Source organism: Apodemus sylvaticus, chromosome 1 (genome assembly GCF_947179515.1).
Source record: "Apodemus sylvaticus chromosome 1, mApoSyl1.1, whole genome shotgun sequence".
In the NCBI taxonomy this organism is placed as follows: domain Eukaryota; kingdom Metazoa; phylum Chordata; class Mammalia; order Rodentia; family Muridae; genus Apodemus; species Apodemus sylvaticus.
In genome coordinates, this window is record NC_067472.1 from 198,900,961 (window position 1) to 198,926,526 (window position 25,566).

The 25,566-nt window shown below is 39.0% G+C and overlaps 1 protein-coding gene and 1 pseudogene across 1 annotated transcript in view; one reads left to right on the plus strand and one right to left on the minus strand.

Annotated features, from left to right (window-relative positions):
- The window catches only part of LOC127670506 (STAM-binding protein-like), a 43,268-nt gene extending 35,138 nt beyond the window's left edge, over positions 1 to 8,130 (plus strand). Inside the window, exons 3-6 of the mRNA XM_052165051.1 lie at positions 2,503 to 2,627; positions 3,378 to 3,515; positions 6,835 to 6,947; positions 7,974 to 8,130. Coding sequence (XP_052021011.1) covers positions 2,503 to 2,627; positions 3,378 to 3,515; positions 6,835 to 6,947; positions 7,974 to 8,130 — 533 coding nt within the window. The remainder of the gene's footprint in view (positions 1 to 2,502; positions 2,628 to 3,377; positions 3,516 to 6,834; positions 6,948 to 7,973) is intronic.
- Positions 8,131 to 23,909: 15,779 nt separating this feature from the next.
- On the minus strand, positions 23,910 to 24,221 carry LOC127674926 (60S ribosomal protein L36-like; annotated as a pseudogene).
- Positions 24,222 to 25,566: the final 1,345 nt, after the last annotated feature.

Here is a 25,566-nt window from a genome sequence, read left to right on the forward strand (position 1 = left end):
ATCACTTTAACTATGCTTATTGACAACTAATGTTTGCTGAATGTGCCAGTATCATGGAAGAATTTTGATAGTTTTTCTCCAGTCTAAGTAATGGAAATTGATGTGGGATCTCAGGGTGTGCCTTATTAAATACCAGTAACTTCTGAAGCAGTGACAACAGAGTCCAAGATTCCTTAGGGACTCATTTAGACATTTTAGTTTCTCTGCACAGCTTAGTCTCTCTGCTCTGTTCCTTTAGACTCTATGTGGAAAAGCTCCCTGCAGATAAAAAGTACAAAGACGTTGTGGAGATTTACAAAAAATCAAATATCCTCAAGGTAGGTTTTCATTCTCAATGTGACTGACCAAAAATCTCCAAAGCAGAACACAACTGCTCACCAAAAAGACACAGATGATGACACTAGAAGGAAGCGGGGGTGGGGGGGGCATGGGGGGGTGGGCAGTGCTGTTTCAGGAATTGTGTACAGAGGGTATGGCTGGGAATTGCGTTCAAGACATGCACGAGATACTGCTGCCCCTGCCATCTTCTATTCTTTCTCTCTTTTCTAACATTAGCACTGTTCTAATTATCCATTTTGGTTTTGTATTGCAGACAATAAAACAGATTTTTGTAAGGGCTGAGGAGCTGAAGAGAGACCTGTTAAATGAATATTCTGAAGAACATTTCGTTTACTTGACAGAAAAGGTCAGTGTGAGGGGAAGCATGGATATAGGAGGACTGTGTGACATATACACAGTCTGATCCCAGGACTGTCTTGTGCAGTGTCTTTGAAGTGTGAGTCAATGAAAGGGCTCCCTCTGTAATCCAATCAACACACATGAACATACACACACTCACACACACACACACACACACACACAATGTCATGGCATACTAAGAAGACTGAGACCTAACTTTATTAAAAACAGGAAAAGAGTAAGGTAGAAGAATGGATTTTCCAAAACACTAGGGATACATGCCCTAGGCTGAAATGTCAGACTTTAACGGAACTACACTTTGTTCATATCTGGGCTGAAAAGACGTTTCTTCCAAAATTTGAAGTAGTGGCCTAAATTCTTTTCCTTTCCTACAGAAGAAGAAGGAAGAAGAACTGTCCAAGAAGGCATCATTCTTGAAAGAAGAAAAGAAGACCAGAACACGAATTTCAAAATGGGCTTCCTTTCCTTTTCTAAAACGGTATGGTTCTCAAGAAAAATAAACAAGGTGGGAGGTGGGCGCTGGAGCACCAATTTCATCAAAGGAAGCTCAGCCTTATTCAGTAACAACTGGAACTTTCAGCCCAACAGTGGTGCCTTCAGGAAAGGAAGCCTGTGATGAAGCAGCTCAAACAACATCACCAGCTGCCAAGGAGGCTTCAGAAACTGGCACCTTAGAATGGCCAGGTGAGTCATCATCGTTTTCTTACTTGGACAAGCCTTGTATAGAAGTTGATCAAATTGCATCTGGGTCAGGAAAACAGGAGTGAGACTGAAGCTCACCAGTAAGGTAAGGCAGAGGTGCTGGACAGGTGCCTCAAGTCTGGAACACTGGGCCCCACACGGAATCCTGAATCTCCTGCCATGTTCTCAGTCTTCTGCTTCCATGGATCTGCTGGCTATGCTGTGGTAAGAGAACCTCATGAGATGAGTGCTGCTTTTATCTGTCTTGACAACCTGACTGTCTTGTCAGCATGTGGAGACAGAGCAATATTTCCATATGTATCTGTCAGATGTTGTTAAAAAATTTCTGAACTTTCCCTGCAGTTCAGCAACCACATGGGTCTCCCTCATATTTAAAACATTGCAAGATTGTGGACAGATTGTGGTAGTCTGACCCTGAGATAAGATACTGTGTATGTATTTGTGCTCTCTGCATCCTCTTATTACCTGAAGGATTTATTCACAGCCTCACAGATCTATCATAAATGCTCCATATGATTGAGCATAACCACAGCTGGCTTCATCAAGGTGGATTCTATGGAATAAGTGTAGTTTGACTCAATGCATGCCAGGATGTCACAGATTGTAAGTCATTTGTGTGAGTCAAGATCTAAGGCAACGTCCAGGTGGACACAGGAAAATACAAGTCTAGACTTCAGAGCGTAAATGCCAAAAAATCTGGAGATATGAATGAAGATCCAAGGAGACCTGTCTCTGCCAGGAGAAACACAGCAGAAGTTTTGCTTTTCTCTGACAGTATAGCTCCCTGAATGCTTATGGTGTTCTACTCAGTTAGGAGATGACTTTGTCCAATGAGGACTTTCACAGAGAAATTTTATATCAGCTAAGAGTCACATCCAAAAATATTGCTCCATCCACTTAAGCAGACAGTAAAGCCCATGGCCCCTTCTCCCAGACACCAGTAACCAGAGCTTGGAGTAAAACTCCCTGCCTATCATGAGGAGGGGGATGAAGAAAAGGATCTCAATGACTTTGTATTACTTTCCTAGGGTGATAGACTTGAGTTCTCCTCAGGGATACCAGGCCCTGTCTCCTCATACTTTTCTCTCTTTTCCATTACAGTTGAGAAAGGCAGAGGCCTGCGCCAGGTGGTCCTCCCTCATGATTTGTGCGATAAATTCCTCACTGCAGCAGGAATGAACACCAAGAAAAAAATAGAGACATGTGGTGTTCTATGTGGAGCCCTGGTAAAGATATAAACACTTCTGATTTGAGGCTGTTGCTTTCCCCTTGACTTTACATGACTCTCAGGGAACATATCTAGGGTCTCTATCCATACACATAACCTTCCAGAAGGAACTATGGTTGACAAGGTTGGCCATCTTGTATTGGATGACTTTGTATTTGGTTGCTTTAGAGAGTCTTTTGAAATGAACAATGTGGTTCAATGCTATAGATAGAAATGTTCATTCTAGTTGGGGGCTAGTGCCAGAAATTCCAGGCACTGGAAAACTGATGCTGGAATCTTCTTACAAGTTCAAATGAGCCTCAGCGTCAGAGTTCTATATTACCTAAAGGTAAAAGAATGCAAACAGAAAGCAGAAATGCAGGTAGCCAGGCATAAGTCACGGAAACAGACAAGTTGCCTTGTTGTAACCAGAAATCAATGGCTTTTAGGTCCTGGTCTGAGTATCTACTCTGGTAAGCTTTTGAGCACTAGTTTCCTAGGCATCTCTAGACTCCTGAGCAATCCTACTGGCTGCTACAGGAAAGACCCTAAGCCCAGGAGGTGTCAAGCTGGACATCTACATTTCTACTCAACATCTGTTCCTTTTTAGCTGTATCTTAGCAAAGCACAAGAGCAGCCAAGGATTTGAAACCACAAAGGGAGACAGAAAAATGAGATTCATGTACTGTCTGGTCTGGGGCCTATTGTGTGTATGAGAGAATGGGTCTGAGACCTCCAAGAGTTGTGACAAGTTGTTTTCTCCTGGCAGGTTGGAGAGGAATATCACATCAGCCATATCCTCATTCCTGTCCAGGAAGGAGGCCCAGATTATTGCTGTGCAAAGCATGAGGAGGACCTCTTCTTTATTCAAGAAGGACTGGGACTTATTACATTAGGATGGATACATGTAAGCAAAAGGACCTCTGGGAATGAGGGTTCCTTTTCTGTTTCTTCAAAACAGCCTACCTAAAACTTGCTGTGCACAGAGGCAATTCATTCCAGATCATCGGCTCTGAGCATATATAACCAAAGTGTGCAGGTCAAATCAAAGGAGCATTTCCTGGCACTTTTACAGCTCTTTGTATTTTATGTTTACTAGGAGTAATTGTTCAAACTTTCAACTTTATATTAATCTGCGTGGAGAATGGTAGCTTGCCAGGATATATGAGAAAATGTATATAGACCATATACCTAAAAGGTGTAGAGATGAAACTTAAGTAAGCCAAGAGTGTCTGTTCTAATGATTGTGTTTTTTATTTATGAAGAAGTACTTCCTTTGTGTACACTGAAATGATCTTACATGCAAGATTTTGAAGTGTTTGAACATGTATAGCATACATCTTTTGACTTTCAAGAAAACACATTTACTTGCCGAGAGAGTCTCTTGGATGATTCTGTTATTTTCAAAGACTGAAGTTCACAAAACTATTGAAATTATTCTAACAACGAATATAAGCCACAAGAAGGAGTATTACTTGTGTTTTTTGTGAGATCAAAAACTTCTAGTCAGACCTTGGGAAGTGCTGATGCTCTTCATTCCAATTGTATAAATTCTTCCTGCTGTGCCAAATTCAACAATATATTATGGCCAACTGATATTGGCCTTTTGTGGCTTGGGACTCAAAGGGGAAATCACACATAAAATGAGCACCAAGTCACATGAGACAAAGTGCACAGTATACTTCAGGTGAGAAATATAGGACAGTGAGGGTTGCAGAGGAAGAGCTGTCACATGTAAAGTTACATGATGACTTGGGAGGAGGAGCCCAAAAAATTTATGGGAGAGGGGATAGCATTGGAGAGAGATACACTGAGATCATATATCAGTGAGCATTTCTGTTGGCTAGGATTTGTGGTTTGTTTTGGAAACGGATGCCTGATCTTCACATATATAACCAAAGAGAACCCTGGCATACCTTGTCTAGGATGGAGGTAAAAATGGAGAGTGATTTGGAGTATAGAGAAAACTCTGGACTATTCTGAGCAAAAGAATGATGTAACCAAAGCCATACTCCAGAAGTTAAAATTAAGGAGTTGAAGGGCTCCTTGGGAAGGGAATGTCAGGTGTGGTTTGGGAGCTTATACCATGGAATGAGGATAAGAAGGTGATAGTCTTGTTTGTGTGTGTAGGAGGGATCAGGGTAATTCAGATACCCAGGCAATAGGGGTAGAGGCTGAGGAGTCAGGCTGGGCAGGATTTCAATTGGGCTCATGGAGTTAGAAGTGCTCCTCTCATAAACATGAATAGGGTTGCAGAAGAGGACAGATCTTGACAGCAGGGTTCAGTTATACTGTTTGGAATTGAAGGCACATGTTAGATATTCCAACTGCATCAACATTGAGAGGATGTTGTGAGAAGCCTAGAGAGGGACCTGAGCCACGTGCAGGTGGCTCATGAACCTGGTAAATAGGGAGAACTGGCTGCAAGAGAAACAATTCCCTGGCAGATTAGGTGAATGTCTAATGAGGAAAGCAGGGTATATAGGGATGAAGAAGAAACAAGGGTGAAGGAGAACTGGATATGATGTTCTCAGAAGCCGCATAACAGGGATGCAGGAAGAATGACGTCAGGATTTGACCTGCTGGAGCTCTGAGGATATTGACTTAATGCCTTCTAAGTCATGGTGGGCAGAGATTGCAATGTTCAATAATGTCATAAAATCTAGGTGTACTGTCACACTCCTGGACCCCCAGCATTCAGGACGATAAGACTTGTAGGTAGAGAATTTGGTGCCAAGTTGATTGAACTGTAATATTGTGCCTCAAAACAAGAAGTCACTTAATTAGGAATTGGTCAGTGTGGAGTCTGTCATAACGGTCATACTGAAGCAGGCATCTAGGACCTAGAATCTAGGGGAATTTGAAGTGAGAAGGCTGCTCTTAGGAAATGGGTTAGCAGATTACTGACCTGTAGGACCTGTGAGATGGTTTGGACATGGTATCTTCTTGTTTGTTGTTTTCTTCAATTTTTCTTTGATTTCACTTTAGTTGTCAAAGGCTTGATGTTTTAAATTATAGCATAGCTGTGAGTGTACATATGTAAAAAGAGTTGGGGTTGCAAATTGGTACAACAACTCTGGAAATCAGTTGGGCAGTTCCTCAGAAAACTGGGCACATCACTTCCGGAAGATTCTGCTATACCACTCCTGGGTATATACCCAGAGGATTCCCCAGCATGTAATAAGGATACATGCTCCACTATGTTCATAGCAGCCCTATTTATAATAGCCAGAAACTGGAAAGAACCCAGGTATTCCTCAGCAGAAGAATGGATGCAAAAAATGTTGTATATATACACAATGGAGTACTATTCAGCCATTAGAAACAATGAATTCATGAAATTCTTAGGCAAATGGATGGAGCTGGATAACATCATATACTAAGTGAGGTAAGCCAGTCTCAAAAGATCAATCATGGTATTCACTCACTAAGAAGTGGATATTAACCTAGAAAACTGGAATACCAAAACCATAATCCACAGATAAAATGATGTACAAAAAGAACGGAGGAGTGGCCCCTGGTTCTGGAAAGACTCAGTGTAGCAGTATAGGGCAAAACCAGAGCAGGGAAGTGGGAAGGGGAGGGTGGGAGAACAGGGGGAGGGAAGGGGGCTTATGGGACTTCTGGGGACTGGGGGGCCAGAAAAGGGGAAATCATTTGAAATGTAAATAAAAATATATCGAATAAAAAAAGGGAAAAATAAGTTATAGCATAGTTGTGAGTGTACATACATAAATAGAGTTGTTAAATATCTCAAGGTGGATGCATCTATATGCATACACAATTTAGAGATAGAAATGAGAATCTGCTAAAAGCCTGCTCCAAATTTCTCACTTCCTTCCTCTGAAATTGAATCCTCTCTTGAACTCACCATGTCTTCCTCCATTTTATATATGAACCTCCTCAATTCTAGCAGTACTTTGTGTTCATTGTGCAGAAATGTGATTACTATCTGTAAGTGTGGACTCATGAATGTATTCGTCTGATGGGTAGTTACATCTGGTGGCCCAGTGAGAATGGGAGGGAAGTAAAGGAAAGAGTCATAGTATTATCAGGCAGATGGTTCAGTTTTCCTTTTCCACATGACAGATGTGGGTCTGCATGGAGAGATTTTGGAAATCACAGGAGAGAACAGATTGTTAATGATCCATGGCCTCCCTTCCTTGCTGGATCAACCATAGCTGACTGGGCTAACTTACAATTCTTGACTTCTTTTGTCTTCTCAGACCCATCCAACCCAGACAGCCTTTTTGTCAAGTGTAGATCTACACACACATTTTGCATACCAAACGATGCTCCCTGAATCCATAGCTGTGGTGTGTGCTCCCAAGTATAAACAGTAAGTATGTGAGATTCAAGTCTGGAATTTAGAATTACAAAATTGTCAATGGCTCCAAACTATTTAAAAATTGTCTATGTACAGAATGTCTTAATTGATTGCTATGAAAGCCTTCCTTTAAGGTGCATAGTCTAATGATCACCAGCCACTCTTAAAAGATAAGATGACACTACTGCTGGTTTTCTAAGACAACCTCTCAAGAAATTTACTCAAGAGGCAGAGATTGAACAAATTCCACAGAAAACACTGTATAAGAGTTTTATGTCTTTTATTTCACAATGCTGTGTTATTCTGAATTCTTCAGGAGAGGTAGTATTGGGCAAGCAATGAATCATCCTGCTTTCTTTTATAATATTTTTGTACACTTGATGTGCTACAGGAATAAGATTGCTCTGGTTTTAGAATTTTGTCCCTTCTGCCTCAAATTTATTGGTTTAAACAGACCTAACTCATTGCTACGTTGTTCTTCCTACATATTTCTACTGTTGACTTCCTCTGCTCACTTAGATTATCGTGCAAGAAAGGGATCCAGAGACAGAGAGACAGAGATGCTTATATATGACAAAAGGAAGGAAAGTGAATGAATGAATGAATGAATGAATAAATAAATAAGAAAGTGTAGATGGAAGATCAGGGGGAAAGACATCAAAGAAAAAAAGAAAGGAGAAACACTAAGAAACTAGTGGATAATTAAAACTAGGACATGGATGTCAAGGTCTAGGAGGAGGACAGTGTGGACCATGATCAATTACAATAGGCAGACATAGTCCGCAGTTACTAAAATAGAAGGGAAACACTGTTCAAAGAAGACGAGAAGAGAGATAGGCGGTTTTGAGAGAGATGAGACGGTAAAAGAGAAAGAGGGAGAGACATATAAGAAAAAATGGACATCTAAGAAAAGGAGAGAAATGAGTAAAAGAAAACAAACAAAAGAAAACGGTAGAGAGAAAGGTAGAAAAGAGAGACAGAGGAAACTAGGACTTGGAGGCAAATGTGTGCAACTGTGTCTGCCTTTTCTCATTTCAGAACTGGAATTTTCACACTGACACCTATTGGACTACAAGAAATATCCGATTGTCCATGGAGAGGGTTCCACACCCACAGACAAGACACAGCTCTCTTCTGTGTATGTATCTTTGTACAAGTAATCAAGGCCATGTTTTCAAGCAGGACACAGTGCTGATTGGGTTCATCATTTTTTCCTTACCCTCCTGGCAGTTCATCTTCACCACCCTCTTCTTAACAATTCACAATAACCAAATATCTAGGATGCAGGTATCAGTGGATATCAGTTTTCTCATATTTGAAATCTAGTCATTGACTGTCTCTGAGATGCTAGTCCTTTCTGTCCCTCAAACCTGATATCTGGGGTAACTAATAACATCAAGATAAGATTAAGGAAGCAAAACTTGAGTGTACTTCAGGGTCAGAGTGTGAGAGCAGCATGCTTGAGGCTCTGAATTCCATCCCCAGTAACATGAGGAAAAGAACAAAGTATTAAATCCATTAGCTTATTTAATGCTTTATCAATGTCATTAACTAACTCCCAGTCAGCGATCTGAATGCAAATGGAAAATATGCAAGATATGTTAATTATGCAAATTTTGACCAGGAATTTTGTCTGGAAGAGTATGGTTCTAACTCTCTAGGGAGGTAGTTTCTTTTCCCATATTATTTTCTCTGGTCACACACTTAGTATGATCAGATCTCTGTGTGTCAGATCAGCCCCAGATAGCAAGATTCTTTCACTTTATTGCATATCAGCCAGGTCTCTTCCATTGAGTTTAGATTCAAAGGAAATGTAGCAACATAGTGAAAGGACCAGAACCTGTCCCATAAAATATATAAGAACCAGAAATTCAGTCACAGAGATGCAAAGTAATCTAAGATCCTATAGCAGACTGCTAATTCCAAGAGTCAATCTGTCTTTCTATCTCTGTCTCTCTGTGTATGTGTGCTTTATATGTGTCATAATACATGTGTGTATATATATATATATATATATATATATATATATATATATATATATATCATTATACTCTTGATTATAACAAAAATTAAGACCTAATAAAATTTAAGATTTTTTTTGTAAAACATGTATATTTCTATGTTTCTTTCTGTACCATCATTGTGTAGACTAGTGAAAGCGGATACCATTTTCACTTTAAGCCTGTTATCTGTGGGTTCAGTACCTTTAGTGCTGAGAAGAGTTTGTCAGATGTCCTAGATCTGGAGTCAGGTGATTGTGCAGTGCCTGCTTCCGTATAAGATCAGTGGATTCTGTTGCACATTTTATCATCTCCCTTGTTCCCAGTTGAGTACTCTCATGGATCAAAAGCAGAGAACATTTTTCAGTCAGATGGGAGGAAGAAGATCCGAACAGATGTGTTCTAAACTGCATAGCTCTGTCTTGTAATATAACAATGTTAAGTATTGCAAAGTTGAAAGAGATTGCATGATTATAAAAAAAAATGCCTAGAAATCTAATCCCAAGGTTCCAAGTTGCAACAACACTTTCTATTTCTGGCCAATGTAAAGCATACCGACAAAGCCAGCAGCAGGACAGCTATAGCAGGTGAATCATGAGTTTAAAGCTATCTGACACTATGTCGCCAAACTGAGTCATACTGATTACTCCTCATGTTTTTGTATGCCATATTTAAGCATCCCTCAAAGACTATTAGATAACTTTTATCATCTGATTTATACAATGACTCCAATAATACACTAGACTTACTGATCCTTTTAATAAGGCAATATTTTGCAAGTGACTCTGAAAAATATGTGCCAAGATATATGGTGACACACTGACTCTGATCATGAGGAGAACTAGGGAGGAGTACTGGGTCCCAGCCCCTTTCCCATAGCTGCCACCAACAAGATAATCTCACCTCTAAGATGACAATTATTGCTCTACAGTTAGCTTTTTACATTAGAGGATTGGGACAGGGCTATGCAGTGAGATTGCTTGTGTTTTAAACTCTAGGCTCTCTATTCAGTTCCCAGCATTTCCACTTCTGGAATCTGCTAAGTGCTGCTTTCCTATAATACAGTACTGGAGAGCAGGTGTCAGGAGTTTAACACCAAGATTGGTCTGTGCTCTCTAGGATATATAGTGTAGACTAGATCACATGAGACTTTCCTTTGCTATAATATAAAAAGTATAAGTTGTTTCAAAATTGGAGCTTACCACGACTTATCCACGTTTCCTTTTCTCCAATTGCAGGACTGCAGTCATGTCACCACCCGGAACATCATGGTGACTGTCACAGATTTGAGATGAGTCAAATCCCAAACACCTTCAGTTGTGAGTGTGTGTGTGTGTGTGTGTGTGTATGCATGAGTACTTGTACACATGTATGTCTCTCTCTCTGAGTGTTTTATACATATGAATGTGTTATATGTATGTATGTAGGGTGGTATACATATCTGTTATGTTCAATATGTTATACATGTTGCTTCTATCTCTTGAATGTTTAATCTACATCATGTATGTGTACCAGTCTGGATGGTTATACTTGGTGGCCAAAAGAAAACCTATCTTTTCTATATGAGGTTTATTTAAAGTTAGGATAGTGTATTAGGAGTTCATAACAATTAGAAATTGATTTTGTTATAAAACATTTATTAAGAGGTTAAGACAATATTTTTGGCCATGAACCATGAGCATACATTGTATATAAGGATTCAGTACACCCAAAACTGGTCTGCATCATCTGTCACAGGGTAGATGTGGGACAGATTATAATTCCAAGACTCACTAACCAACTGCAGAGGGGAATCATCTCAAAGGTCCCAGACATCAGCCTACATTTTTCATCTACTCAGAATGTTGCTCTGAGAGAAATGGATTAATGAAGACAAAAAAGAATTTTCTGACTCAATAGAAACTTCATTGCTTTTGGATTGACTTTAATCTGAAATGAGTCGACCATCGGTATTGAGTTTCTAGTACAAACGGCATGATATGATGTCTCCCTACATGAGATTATTATAGTCTGGTACTGCAACATCATGGAAAACCGAAAAAGATGTATTTTCCAGAAAATATCCTAGGGATGTGTGTTTCTGCTAGGCTCCCTGAAGAACCTTTGATGATGCTGTGTCAGGCTTACACCATTAAAGTGCTGACTTTGTACTGTGATGTTCACTGCATATTGAATCTTCAGTTCATCACAGATGTGAAAAGAACTTTGGTACCAAAGTGACCACCTCTCAAACCCTGGAAGACAAGAGAAGATGACTACAGCCCTGTGGAATTTGTCACATTTATAGAACATAAATAAGATGAAGACTTTCTCCACTCCTCATACACCATGTCACCTGCTCCAGTTTGTCCAGTCCTACAACCAAGTTGTCTTGATGGATATACTACTGACTGAAAAATCTTGCCACAAAACACAAGACAATACACCAGGGAAATCTGTCTGACCTACACAGAGTAATGTGCTCGCCTGAACATGGTTCCTACAGCATGTGACTTCCCTGAATTCTTAATGACCTAATCAATGAGACTAGTACTTGCATTCACCTCACACAAAGATACTGTCCTCAACAAGAGATGGCAGGACAAACTCACTGCTGGTGGCATACTGGCAGAAAGAAGCTCACTATGACCTGTGGGTGGTCAACTATTCTACTCAATGCTCCTGACTTTGGTCCTGTTCAGAAGTGAAGCTAATCACAACACATTGATGTTTCCCTCATATTGCACAGAATCCAATTTAAAAAGAAAAATCTCTCCAACTATCATGTCTCCTTTAAATGTACATTTATTTTCTCTCTGTGTCTCTTTCTCTGTCTCTGTCTCTGTCTCTGTCTCTGTCTCTCTCTCTCTCTCTCTTTCTCTCTCTCTCTCTCTGTGTGTGTGTGTGTATGTGTGTGTGTGTGTGTGTGTGTGTGTTTCTGTATATGTGTTTATTGTTTTGCTTCTAGAGGACATATGCTAGAGGTTCTCTTCGAGTTCAGGAGCACTTGAAGGCATCAGGTATTTTCTACTACTATGTTAGATTCCATGATCAAACTCTGCTTGTCAGGCATGGTGCTAAGGTCCTTGTCCCTGGAAGCCAAGGGACATGTAACATTTAAAAACAAAAACAAAAACAAAAAACATAAAACCTGCTGTGTTCAATCAGGTGTGTTGCATGTCTTCCCTGTGGTGTCCCATGGATGCTGGAAAAATTCTTCTCTCTATACCCCTAAAGAAAAATGACTCCTCATACCCAAAACACTTGATATTATTAGCTGTTCTTATAAAGCTGGACTAGGAGCTTCTTTAATATGTATGATAGCATGCTGTAAGGGCTTCACTTTTTAAAGGTATAGTGCAAGTAAACACAGTTGCTGGGTTTTTATGAGTGCAATGGCTTATCCTGTCCAGAACAGACGTTTTCAAAGCGCTTCTCCTATTTTCCACCTTTTATACTGTTTCTAGGTCATGTTATACCATGGCCTCTGAGTAGTTAGGTCTGGTGTGTATTTGTGTGATTTAAATGTCTCATTTGGGGTCAAACACTTAACATTTGCTCTCAGCAACTCGAGGTAATTAAGGAAATAGGTATACGTCTAAATAATAATATTAATAATAATAGTAGTAGTAATGATAGTAATGATAAGGATAATTAGAGTAGTACAAATACAAGTAATAATAATAAAAAACCAATGAGAGTAAATTAGTCTATACCTTAACACATCACCCTGCAAAAGTTGTTTCTCTGACCTTTGGGAAAAGTAGCACTAATCTATGAACATGGACACATTGAGGAAGCAGTTTGAAAGTATGTCCAAAAAGACAGCAGTATGTCTTTTCATGATCTGTTATGTACCAGAGTGTGGGTTTAGGACCAGGTTAAAGATCTAGGTATGGATTTCATCTTGTCTAATGGCCAAAATTTTAACCAGACCGTTTTGGTTACTGTTATAGCAAGACTGTCATGATTGAATCTGTAGGCATACCCTACCAAGCACGTTAGAATAATAGCAGATAAAATCCACTAGTAGTCAGAACATGACTTCTCTCCCATGTATAGCACCACACTTCACAGAGAATGCAAGGCAGCAGTCAGATGTCTGCCAGACTCAGTTCATTTCTCTATGGACCAAAACTGAACTGTGGTTTCTTCAACAGTAGGTTCTTACCATCTACTTCTGGTATGCAACCAAGAGAAATAGTACTAGCTTATATTATTTATGTAGCTTCAGGCTTCACTGAATAAAAGTACAAGGTGGGTTTCTCACTCCTGGGACTGAATTTTTTGATCACAATCATCAGTTGCTGAAACAAGCTGCAAGTGTTCACTGCAGAGGGTCCTCCCTTTAACTTAAGATTCATGGTCTCCAGCTTGGATATTGAAGCCTGTGGACAGGGTGATTCCTATTGGATCCTTAAGAGCAGCCAGGGTCTCACTAACCATTGCTATCTGAGAATACTGAACTCTCAATTATTTCCACAAGTCCGCACTCAGCAAATGCATCATATAAGGATGCCACACTGATAACTGTTACATCACTACAGCACGAGGTTGTCTTACCACTGGTCCCTTTGCATGTCTGTGCCTAGATGAGGACAAAAAGTGAATCTCTAAGTGTCCTTTTTGCAATACTTACATTCCATTCCACATCTGTCCCAGACACACACTTTTTCTTCACTTCTCCTATTAGATCCTTCCCTATTATTCTCACCTCTCCTTGCTTGTTGGTCTAAGTGAAGACACAGTTTAGGTCTTTCCATATCACAGCTGGCCCTGTACACATAGACACAACCCAATCCCCAGACCGACTTGCTGCTAGCCAGTGCAGAGTTGTAAGTGAGGTGGTACTAGAAGTACAGGACTAGGCTGAGGGGCCAGGTCATCACTTGTAAATGTTCCTAGATCAAAACATGAGGAGGACACAAAGCATTCTGATCTCCAATGCTCTACAGAGTACAAATTAATTTATGGACAGTGCATGAGGATCCAGACATGGCTCATTCCAAAAAAACTCATTCAATATGGATCCTATTTGATCTCATCTCCCATATGTTTGCTCATAAGTTCTCTACTCAATTCCTAATTTTCTTGGGTAACCTTGGCTCTAGTAATGAATTCATATACCTACATATAGACCAAAAATTCACATGCACAAAGTCTTCTGAGAAACAAAATAAATAGAAATCCTTAAACGTAGAACTCTATAAGCATTTACCTGCTCAAGAGCCTGCCTGGATTTCCTCAGTCTTGATGCATGTACCTGGATGTCGGGTGGGGGATCAGGCAGAGAACCCATGGGGAAGTAGAGAGTGTGGAGTTCTAGGGGAAGCTTAAAGTCCCCGAAAAACCCAAGACAGCAAGAGAAGGAGAACATGGAGCATTTTAACCAGTTGGGTAAGGACTTCCTACTCATCCATTAGCTCTCCTTAATTTGAACCAGAGAAAGAATAATAGTATTTATGTTGTAGACTCTGAATGTGTTTTCTGGGGAGACCTTGTGGCTACAAGTTGAAGACCTGTTGGAGATATTGAGAGATAGGAAATCTTGCCAATTTTCCTATTGTTTAATCAGGTAAGTCACCCAGAAGACATCTCAAGTCCTGCTTCTTGGGATAGAGACAGAAATATACCAAGATATCTAGGTAGTTTGGTTTACATAGTTAGACCTGATCGAAAGTAAAGGCAATTCTAGAGAGGAGAAGAGGAATGTGTTGATATTTTGGTGATTCTCCATCAACAAGCAAAGAACCTCTCAGGTGATTTCATTAACACACTTAAAGAGCAGTTTATCCTCCTTGCTGCTGACATTTTCCTGTTAGCATAGTAAGAGGCATTTGTAGTCTATGAGATGTCAGGTACAGTGACATTTCTGAATGACAATCATGCATTTTTTGAGGTAGAATTTCCATATAAGGCAGGCTAGCCATATGATTTTCTTGCCTCAGCTTCAGTGAGGTTTGAGTGACAGTGATGTTGATGTTCTATTTAGACCTGAGTTACTAATATAGCATGCTCAAGTTCTGGAGAGCCAAACCTCACAAATCATCAATATAGGAACCAGAGGCTAAAAGATACTTCACAGTTAGGCAAAGGGACAGGTGACCATAAAGAAATACTCATTGCTCACAAGCTGTGTTGCCATGTCTCTTAGACAACTTACCTTTAATTGGTCAAGAGAGATTCCGAGGGAGCAGAGGGATGAAGTTCTCCACAGACTGACTGGAGCTAACTGAGGAGACAGAGATTCTAAGCTGAATGAAGTAAGTGGCATGCCTGTTGCTTTCTGTTGAATGCCTCCCCCCTCTCTGCCTTGTGAAAGCACTATGCATCTACCTCCATCTGTGACACTGCTATCTTGATAGATGTAAAAGGCTGAAAGATTGGCCACCACACTGGTCATACAGTTTGCATTCCAGGACCATTAGCTATTTTATCCAGAGATATCTGAAAGAGAACATGATTAAACAGTGGTTGATGGAAGTCCAGGAAAAGGAGGAAGCAGTGGATGCCACAGTTATCATGAACTAACATACAAGTCTGGTTTCATGGTGACTCAGGGCAGTTTCTCAAGTGTACAGTAGAGTAAATGGCTATACAATTGTAAACAACCATTCTGCAGTATGTGTGTCTACATGTGCCTCTCTGTCATGGGAGGTTTCTCCAATTGTGTGTGATACATGAGTATGTACAGAGATGAGGGTCTCCATGAGTGAGAGATTATGCTTGTAGATGTGAGCATTCATACATGTGTACTTAGTTCTGTGTGGGCCTTCTCTGCCTCTATGCATACAGCACAAGCAATAAATCAAAGACTTTGTTCTCAGGGTCTCTATTGCTGCCCTGAGAGCCTGTTACCAAGGCTCAAAGGGTATGTGAGCAAGAGAGAAATGTGAGAAGGCTGGGCTACACTTGTTTGGCAGGAAGGTCAATTGTGTTTGGAAGAGGGATGGAAGCTTCTCTGGATTCCTCTGTGTAGGAAACCATGAGATTGTCCATCAGTTTAATTATCCATACACCCAAGAAGCTGCATCACATACTGTTTTGCAGGTGTGTATTGTTGTGAGCATAGGTGAAAACAGGGCTTTTCACAGAGCAGCTTACAGCATAAATAAAACATAGATTTCTGTATAGGTCAAAGCTGTAGGCATTTTGATGGGAGAGCTCATTTCAACTTACTTCAAGTTGTACAACAATCTACCTACCCATTTGGTTCTCACTGTTTACAGCTCTGTTCCCTATCTTCTGCTTCCATCAGTATTTTTCCATACTCCTGCATCTGCTTTTGTCCCCTCTGTCTGTCTCCTGCCCTGGTCAATCCCAGTAGTTTTGACCTTTCTATTGGCTGTCAGATATTTATAATTAGCAATTAGCAGTAAGACAGTGCCAGAATATCTCTTGGATTGCCATCAGGCAATGACATTCATGTTTTGAGCAAAGTCAGCAAACTTTAAATCAGCAAAATTTAAAATCTAAAGCACAGTGATGGTTCAGAAATGACAGTATCAAACTCCTGCCATCACTTAGCTCTTTATCAGTACAGATTTAACAATTAAAAATACAGAGATGCACCTTCATATACAGTAAGGAATGTCACCTGAACAATGGATGGATATGTGCACACAGCATGCAAATGTGAAGGTCACAAGACAATTTCAGATGTTGCTTTATGTTACCTTCTACTTTCACGGTTGTGAGCCAGCTTATGAAGTACTAAAAACTACAGTCGGATCTTCTGAAAGAGTAGTGCATGCTCTTAATCACTAAAGCATCTATCTAACCCTCACCTAAGATACTTCACATTTGTTTGTTTGTGTGTTCGATATTGATCATAAAGGGCTAAATGGTTGGAGGTCAGCAGATAATTTCAGGAAGGTGGTTTCTTTTAGATCTGTATATTGAATTTAAGAATGAAACTTAGGTTACCACACAGAAAAGCTCAACAAAGTAAGATTTGGCAAACCAACAGAAGAAAAGAGCTCAAGAAACTGAGACATATTTTTACACATTCAGGAGTCCTATAAAATACTAAACTGAAAGATAGGTTTTGGGAAGACTTTGCACACACCAATACACCCAATGGCTGCTGCCTCACCGTCTGTGTGTACAAATAAGTTTTGATCAGTTGACTTAGAAGGCTTTGTTCTCCTTGTGTCTAGTCTATCCTATGGTATGTATATTATTTATTCTTATTTTTCTACTTCAGGATTCCTTGAGCTCTGAGGAGGGGTATTTAATGGAGAAATCTCATATGGAGTTGGGTGCTGCTCTTTCTCTCTTTCTGTCTCTCTGTCTCTGGCTCTTTCTATCTCTGTCTCTCTCTCTTTCTGCCTCTATCTCTTTTCTCTGTGTGTGTGTGTGTCTGTCTGTCGGACATTCTGTATCTCAGTCCCTCTGCATGCATAATGTCTGATTGTCTATCTTTGCATTTTTTCCCATCAGATGCATGAGAAACCGGGGAAGATCCTTGAGGACATGGGCACAGGGGGAAAGTTCCTGAACATAATATATATTCAATTAATGACTTCACTGTACCTTTTAAAATGGTAAAAAATGTAAAATGTAAAGATATAAATAATGATGCATTTGGAGCTTCTAATATGTGTATATTTACTTTCTTTAAAGAATTGGACACTGAAGGCCTCCGTTCTCTCATTCAGCTAGGGAAAGAAATGCCAATGCTGCCATTACCCTTAGCAAGGCTGGATTTTTATAAACAGATTGATTTTTAGAGCGGCTGTTCAGAACAGACTGCTTCTGGAATGCATGTAGTTGCAGGCTGATTTTGAGTGCAAGGGTAATACTATAAGTAGTGACAAACACCTCTGATCCCAGAAATGTCAACAGGCAATGAAAACTTCATACTTGTCTGATTAGAAATGCAGTTGGCCCACACTACTGTCTAATATTTTGTGAATGGATATTGAGAATGGTATTTCATATTGGGATCACAGATAACTTCTGGTTCAAAGTTCAAAGTACTATAATGGTGGGAGAATAGGAGCCTTTCCAAGACTCCTTGTTAGAACATAGGGTAACAAATGGATAAAGACAGCGAATCTAAAATAAGAACTGTGGGAGAGACACAGGACATAAGATGAGTAGAGCATCTGGGAAAGGATCCTTCCACTCACCATCTGCACCCTGGAGCTGGGTGGTTTCATTGCCCTCTGAGCACAGCCTGCCAGGAGAGAGCTGGGATTCCAGCAGTGATGTCACTTCTGGGTCACTTTCCCTCCAATAACAGTCCAGAGAGAGACAAGGAGCTCGTTTCATGGTTGTAGAAAGACAGCAAGAAGCTGCCATGCATAAGTGAAATCGTGAACTCAACACTTCCAGTGACTCCATCATGGAACTGTAAACCTTCAAAATGTAAGAAAAGCATTTATGTTACAAACCCTATTTAAGTAATGACAATTTATTATATTAATGACATCCACTTTGTCTGAAACCGATGTAGCTGCCCTAGTTCATTTTTGTGTCTTTCACTGTCAACTTGGTACATCCTTCCAGAACCCTTTAGCCTATGTTTCTTATAGACAATGTATTATGAGAACTTTCTTTTTCATAGATCAGGAAAGCTTTATGTTTTTAAAGAATAATGTGACCACATTTAATATTCCTTGTAATGTAGTTTTAATAAGTACCATTATTTTTATTTCTTACATATTTACCTTGTTCTGTTTTGCATTTGTTTACATTATATTTTGTTTTACTTTTCTTATTTGTGCTGTTAATAGACCAAATTTTATATAATTTAATCATGTATCCTCAATTAAAATATTAAGTATATTCTAAAAAAACAATAAATACAGACCTATCAGAATTACACCAGACTTCTTACCAGACACAATGAAAGCTAGAAGGTCCAGGACAGATCTCATTCAGACCCTAAGAGAACACAAATAAAGCCTAGACTACTCTATCCAGCAAAATTCTCAATTACCGTAATGAAGAAATCAAGATATTCCATGACAAAACCAAATATATACAATATTTTTCCACAAATCCAGCCCTTCAAAGAATAATACATAGAAAACTCCAACAGAATGATGGAAACTACACTAGAAAAAGCAATAATGTAATCTTCCATTAACAGACCAATAAGACGGTAGCCACATAAACAGAACTCCACTTTTAACAACAACAATACCAGGAAGCAACAATCAAAGACTAGAAACAAAGTGTTGAGCAGAGAGGGAAGGAATGACCTTACAGAGATTGCCCCCAAATAGGAATCCATTCCATATACAGTTACCAAACACAGACACTATTGTGCATGACAACAGTGCTAGCTGACAGGAGCCTGATATAGCAGTCTCGTGAGAGGCCTTGCCAGTACCTTACAAATACAGTGGGGGATTCTCTCAACCAACCATTGAACTGAGCAAAGGGTGCCCAATGGAGGAGCTAGAGAAAGGTCCCAAGGAGCTGTAGGGGTTTGCATCCCCATAGGAGGAACAATGATATTAACTGACAAGTACCCTCAGAGCTTTCAGCTATTTAACCACCAACCAAAGAGTACACAAGGAGAGGATGGTCTGGTTGGATATCAATGAGAGGAGAGGCACTTGGACCTGTAATGGATCATTGCCCCAGTGTAGGTGATGTAGTAAGAGTAATGTGAGTGGGTGGGTTAGTGAGCAGGGTGAGGGGGTAGAGAATAGGGCGTTTGGGGAGGTGAAATGTGGAAAGGAGATAACATTTGAAATGTAAATAAAGAAAACACCTAATTAAAAAGGAAATGTGAAAGAGAAACAACCAGTTATGATTGTACATGCATTTAAAATGAAGATGCAACAATGGTTGAAGTTGAGGAAAGGGAGTGTGTGCTGACTGGTAGCTTATGGGAAAGGCGTTAAGGATCATATTGTTTTCCCTTCCATAATTTCATGGTGTCTATCTGCAATGGAATGGCCATCCTCTAAGACCTTAAGGTCTTTCTATGGACATGGAGCTTCAATATGCAATCATTTTTTAACCACTTTCCTTGGAGTTTATATCATTAGCTTTGTAACATGATCTCACTATTGTGTCAAGACAGTCTCAGACCTGGGTTGATCTCCCTCCTCCTGCCTTACAAGAGGCAGGGCTAAAATCATGTTCCGGCATACAGGATTTCTTTTCATTATCTTCTTTTTCATATTTGATTAGGAATTTTTATTTCTAACAAACTTCAAAGTTTTATAAAATGAAAATTATTTTTATTTAAGTAGCTCAAATTTATATGTATAAGAGTAATGCCTTCTCAAAAATAGCAAACATTGATTATATGACTAATCAGTTAATCTAGCCAGTGTCATAATGGGAAGCACAATTATGAGAGGACGTCGTTTCCCTATAACTTGGACAGCAAACATACTTATTAATATAGCAGGCTATATGATTGCTAAATATATGTAGCTTCTTTTCTTATGATATTGGAAACATCTAGAGTAGAGTTCTATACAGGTATGCCTAAGGCCTTAGTAATAAGATGTAAGGGTGGAATTTCAGCCTCTTCGAAGTAGTTAATTGTGGCTAAATATAATTTCAGAATTGTCACTGACTAGTAACTCTTCGATATCTTCTACAATGGTAAATATCAACTATCAACTTGAGTGAATTTAAAATTACCGTAGAAACATATCTTTAGGTATATCTTTCAGTATGTTTTCAGGAAAGCTTATCTGGGGAGAGAAAACACACCCTGAATGTGGGTCCATGCTCTCAGGGGCTGTGATCCTTGACAGATTAAAAAGGAAAAAATAAGCTGAGCACTGCCCTTCATCCCTCTCTGATTCATGAGTAGATGTAACGTGGCTAGCTGACCCATACCTCCTAAACCAAGATGGGCTGTGTCAGTTCAAACTCTAAGCAAAATGAAACTCTCCTGCTGTGGTCTAAGCCACAGTTAGTGACAGACTCCTAGGCACTGGCACAGTATGGCAAGTAATATGGATTCTTGTCATAATGAACTAAACTGTACAGTGTGGAAACAGATGACAGAATGTTGAGTACTGACTATGTAGTCCCTTCCAGCACTGTACTGCAGCCTTGTGTATCTGACAGCATATGGCAAAAATGATGATTTTAGGTTATGAAAGACACTGTACCTAAGTTTACCCTCATGGTAGGAAAGGAAACATGTAGTTGAAAAGAATATGGGAATATGTCTGCCTGGGATGGTAGGGAAGAACTCTGCTGCAAGCCTCTAAGAATCAAGGCCTCCCAAGAATCCCTGTAGTAAGCTTAGACTCTACAGCTACAATCAAGCCTCAATATGAAGGCAGTCATGCAAACAAACTGCCATCACTTCCATCTTCTCCTCAATATCTCTATGCCTCAGAACACCTGACCTGCTCCTGGATGTCTAAACTGTGGACAAAAATCAACATTTATTGTTTAAATGTTCTAAGTGTCCCAGTAAGTTAATCCACTGCATTTTTAACAGGATCACCGCATGGGCATGATAGGACATACCTTTAATTCCAACACTTAGGCAGCTATGCCAAGAAGATCTGGAATTCAAGATGACTTGAAAATCATATCTTCAAACTCTAAGAGCAAAAAGGGAAAGATAATTAATTTCATTTATAGGGGAACACATATTACATTGCATAATAAACATTATATTTAAAATAACAACATGTGAAAGAAACTGTATTTATCTCCATAACAATCTTGACATCATTTCCATGTCATATAGAAAATGATCGATGTTTATAGAAAGTTGTAAGTGTGATGCAAGTAATATAGGTTTCTAATGTTGTCATAAATAGAACAGACATAAGTTACAGTAAAAAAAACCAACCTGTAAGCTCATTAATCTCATCATGCCAAATCAAATAGAATATTTTTTCTGTAGGAAAATGTATGCTAAAATATGGGACAGTATATTGTTTATACAATGGTATGCTATAGAGAAATAGTATGCAATATAAATCTTAAACAAATACATTTCACTCATTTACTTTAATTGAATTATTTTCAAAGAGAATACTCGAAGAATCCGAGGAAAAGATATGTGGATCTAAGAAAAAAACTTACAAGCACACATGAGAAGAAATAGCTGAATACATTATTTGAAGGTTGTCTATTGTTTTCCTTTTAGGACTTTGTAATCTCGAGATTCAATACAGAACTTTAAGAAAATGACTGAATTCAAAATAATGAATATTGTTCCTGAATATTGTTGTAAAACATACCAAGTACATATTGATGGGAATCACTACTACAAAACTGTGTGGAGATGAATGTGAAGGGTGCACTGTGATGGAAAGTGACTAAGAAGACAGCATAATTACTCTTTCTTGTAAATAATGTACTGCAGATGAACAGAGTTTTAGGCATATAAGCTGGCCTGTAATTCTCTCTCAGAGGCACAGACAGAAACTTAGGAGCAAGCAGCTAGCTGATCTGGACAATGCAGCAAGCTTAATTTATAAGACAGAGAGTCAAGGAAGAGAGTCTTGTCAACCTCAGCTTCCCTACACATTAGCAAGTGTACTCATGTGTAGTGAGTGCCAACACATGTGCAGTGCATATGAGCATCCACACTATAAACTCATGTATATCCAAAACTTGTTAACTCAAGTAATGCTAAGTAAACGTAACATCAGAAATCAGATTACCTCACTACTATAACAGGCTCTTTAATAACAAAGAAAGAATTATGGACAACTTTGTGTTACTGCTGTTCATTACCATATATGCAGAGTTACTGTGGTAGTTTACAATCCTGTTTTCTGTATGGTTTCAGAAATCCAATGCCTATTACATTCTACCTGAACAAAATGTTGTATTTGTGGTATAAGGGGCACATTTGCTGTGCTACAAATTCACAGACATTCAAACTTCCTTACACACAACCTTACTGATTACCTTAGAATCTGCCCTGTCACAGGTGTAGTTCCTCTTTGCTACAGGGCAAAGCTTCCTGGATCAGTGCCTCAGCCTCTGGCCTTTTTACATTTTACAGAGCTCTGGAAAATAGCTCAAAGAAAGAACACAAGGCTCAGGTCAGTGTAGGGTTGTTCAATCTCAAAGGCTTCTTACTAATACATTTATTTTCATTGTTAAAGAATCTTATTCTTTTCATTTGTGAGGCCCTATTACAGTATTTGAGAATGTGTTCTCACAAATCCCCAGCATGAAGCAATCATTATGAGCACAATTTCTCACCTCAGCCTTGAGACTGGATATTATTGTCCCTGAAATTTTAGGAACTGCAAGTGTAAAGAACATGTGTTTGGGGGTCATGATTTCATTATGCGAGATGAATATAATATATGTAATGTCACCCTGTTTGACTCTGTTAGACAAAATATTAACCAGCATAATCCCAGACCCCAATCATGTGCAGATTATTTTAATTTCTGAGATAAAATTCTACTCACTCTATCACTCTTGGTGTCTTCATCTCTCTTCTCTCTCTTTTCCTAGTTTTGAACACAGGCCTGAACTAGACGAGTCAGCACAACTTTGCATCTATGGTGTTCTAATTTTTTTCAGTTCTGCTGTGACACACATTTTTAAATAATGAGAAGCATTTTGCTCTGATTAAATGAAATACACAGAATTCGTAGTACAACTCAGTTGGTAAATTACTGGGTTAACAGACACAAAGTTTTGATATTTGTCCTCAGCACTGCATAAAACTTGCTGGTGCTGAATCTTTGCAATCTCAGTATCCAGATCCAGTGAAAAGTAGAGCAGAAATCCTGTATCATCTTATATAACTTATTATGTCACCCTGTGCTACAGGGTTTCCTGCCCAAAAAAGCAAATGAACATATGGCAAGTCAAATATTAATGTTTATAAACAAATTATCCTGCCCATGAAGGCAAGTGAATTTGCTTCTTTTAAAGGATAAAAACCTCCATGACAGTTGTCTAGACAGGTAAACTGCAGTGATAGGAAAGGAAATAAAATGTGCACCTGCTGAAACTCTGCAGACTACCATTTTGTTCTTTTTTTCTTTTTTTGGAACTATCTTTTATGGGGGATGGTTCATCAATCTTCCTTGGCGACTGCCTTCCTCATGGCTGCCAGGACATTGCCAGCTTCTCCCGCTTTCTCGTGGCCCAGATGTGCGCGCCCACCCTCTTCTTGATGAACTAGAGTGAGCAGGTGTCTGTGGACACTGAGCGACTCCAGGGCGCGCTGCTCTTGGGGAGCGAAGCCCTGCACCTCCTGGATCGCATCCCTCAGGAACTTGGTGCACTTGGTGAGGCGCCCCGAGGCCGGCTGTGTCTTGGTTCCCTGATGTTCTTCTTCACCTTGTGGCTTTGTTGAGGCCATGGCCACGGGGTAGCGCAGGGCCATGGCTGCTGCTCTCCTACCACAGCCAGGACAGGAAGCCCAGTTTGTTATTTCAAGCTTATTCTCTAACCTACTTTCTTGGAAGTTGCTAGTTCCTTCTACTCGATTATCCAGGCTCCATCCGTTTACCTTTATCATATATTGTGCACTTCATGGTTTGTGGAGGACTAGGTTTATTTCATTATTTTCTATAAATAATATAGCATAGACAACAATAGAAAAATAAACAGGTTTTCTATTTATTAGTCTATTGCAAATAGACATTATACTTCTTTGTCTCTAATCTTGATACACATGTGTGTTTAATCCAGAGAACATTTTTATGAAGTGCAACAACATATTGCCTAAATAGGCTAATTGCTAAAACAACATCACAGTCACTGGTGGTCACCATATCACTTCTAAATCAATTTTGTTTCTAGGGCAATGAAGAGAAAACAATATTAAATTGTATTTCATTTAGGTTCATCTTAAACTTTGCACTAGATAAATATGACTGTCATTTAATTGGCTATACTTTACATTAATTTATATGTGTGGACATTATAGTTTGCAATTAATATTATGAAATTGAAATCATAAACTTTTTTGTTTTTGTATGCAAACCAATAAAGTTTCATATGATTCAAAGGAAAAAAGTTACATTATACGTATTCATTTAAATAAGTAAAAAGTCTGTTATATAAAACAAAAGTAGCGAACATTTACATTTTTATTACTAAAACTACTAAAAATCTCAAGAAACATTTTAAAAAATCTATTCATGTGTCTTTGTGCTGAACTAAAATAATTTTTATAGATTTATTTCCCCTCTTGATTTAAGCATCTTTGATAAAATTATTTGAAATCAGTAAACTCATTTTTCCAGTTTTCACTTTTTGAATTCATAATTTCTAATAGTGTCTTGAGGGTATTATAAGAGAATCACATTAATTGGAAAGTGTTTAACAGTTCTTTACTTTGATAGAGTAGAGTAAGGAAGGAGTTTATGTTATTGTTGAAACCACTAAGCTAAGACATTCTCTCTCCTGGATGTTACCCTCACTATATACCTCCTATGAAGAATATTATGGACTTACAATGAAAGAAAATATTTTGTCATCTCAGTAACAGAGCCTTGTAAATCTTGGTCTACTTTGATGAGACACTTACAACTTGAAAAGGAACTATGGAATTGATGTTTAAGCTTATAAACATTGAGGAATAAATGGACCTATAAACTAGATTTCAAACCTGCTGTATTGTGTATTGGGGGGCATCAGTAACCTTAAGATTTTATATAAAAAGCAAACATACAGTTTTATTATATGCAGAACATGTTTCACCAGGCTTGATTTAATAATATTTT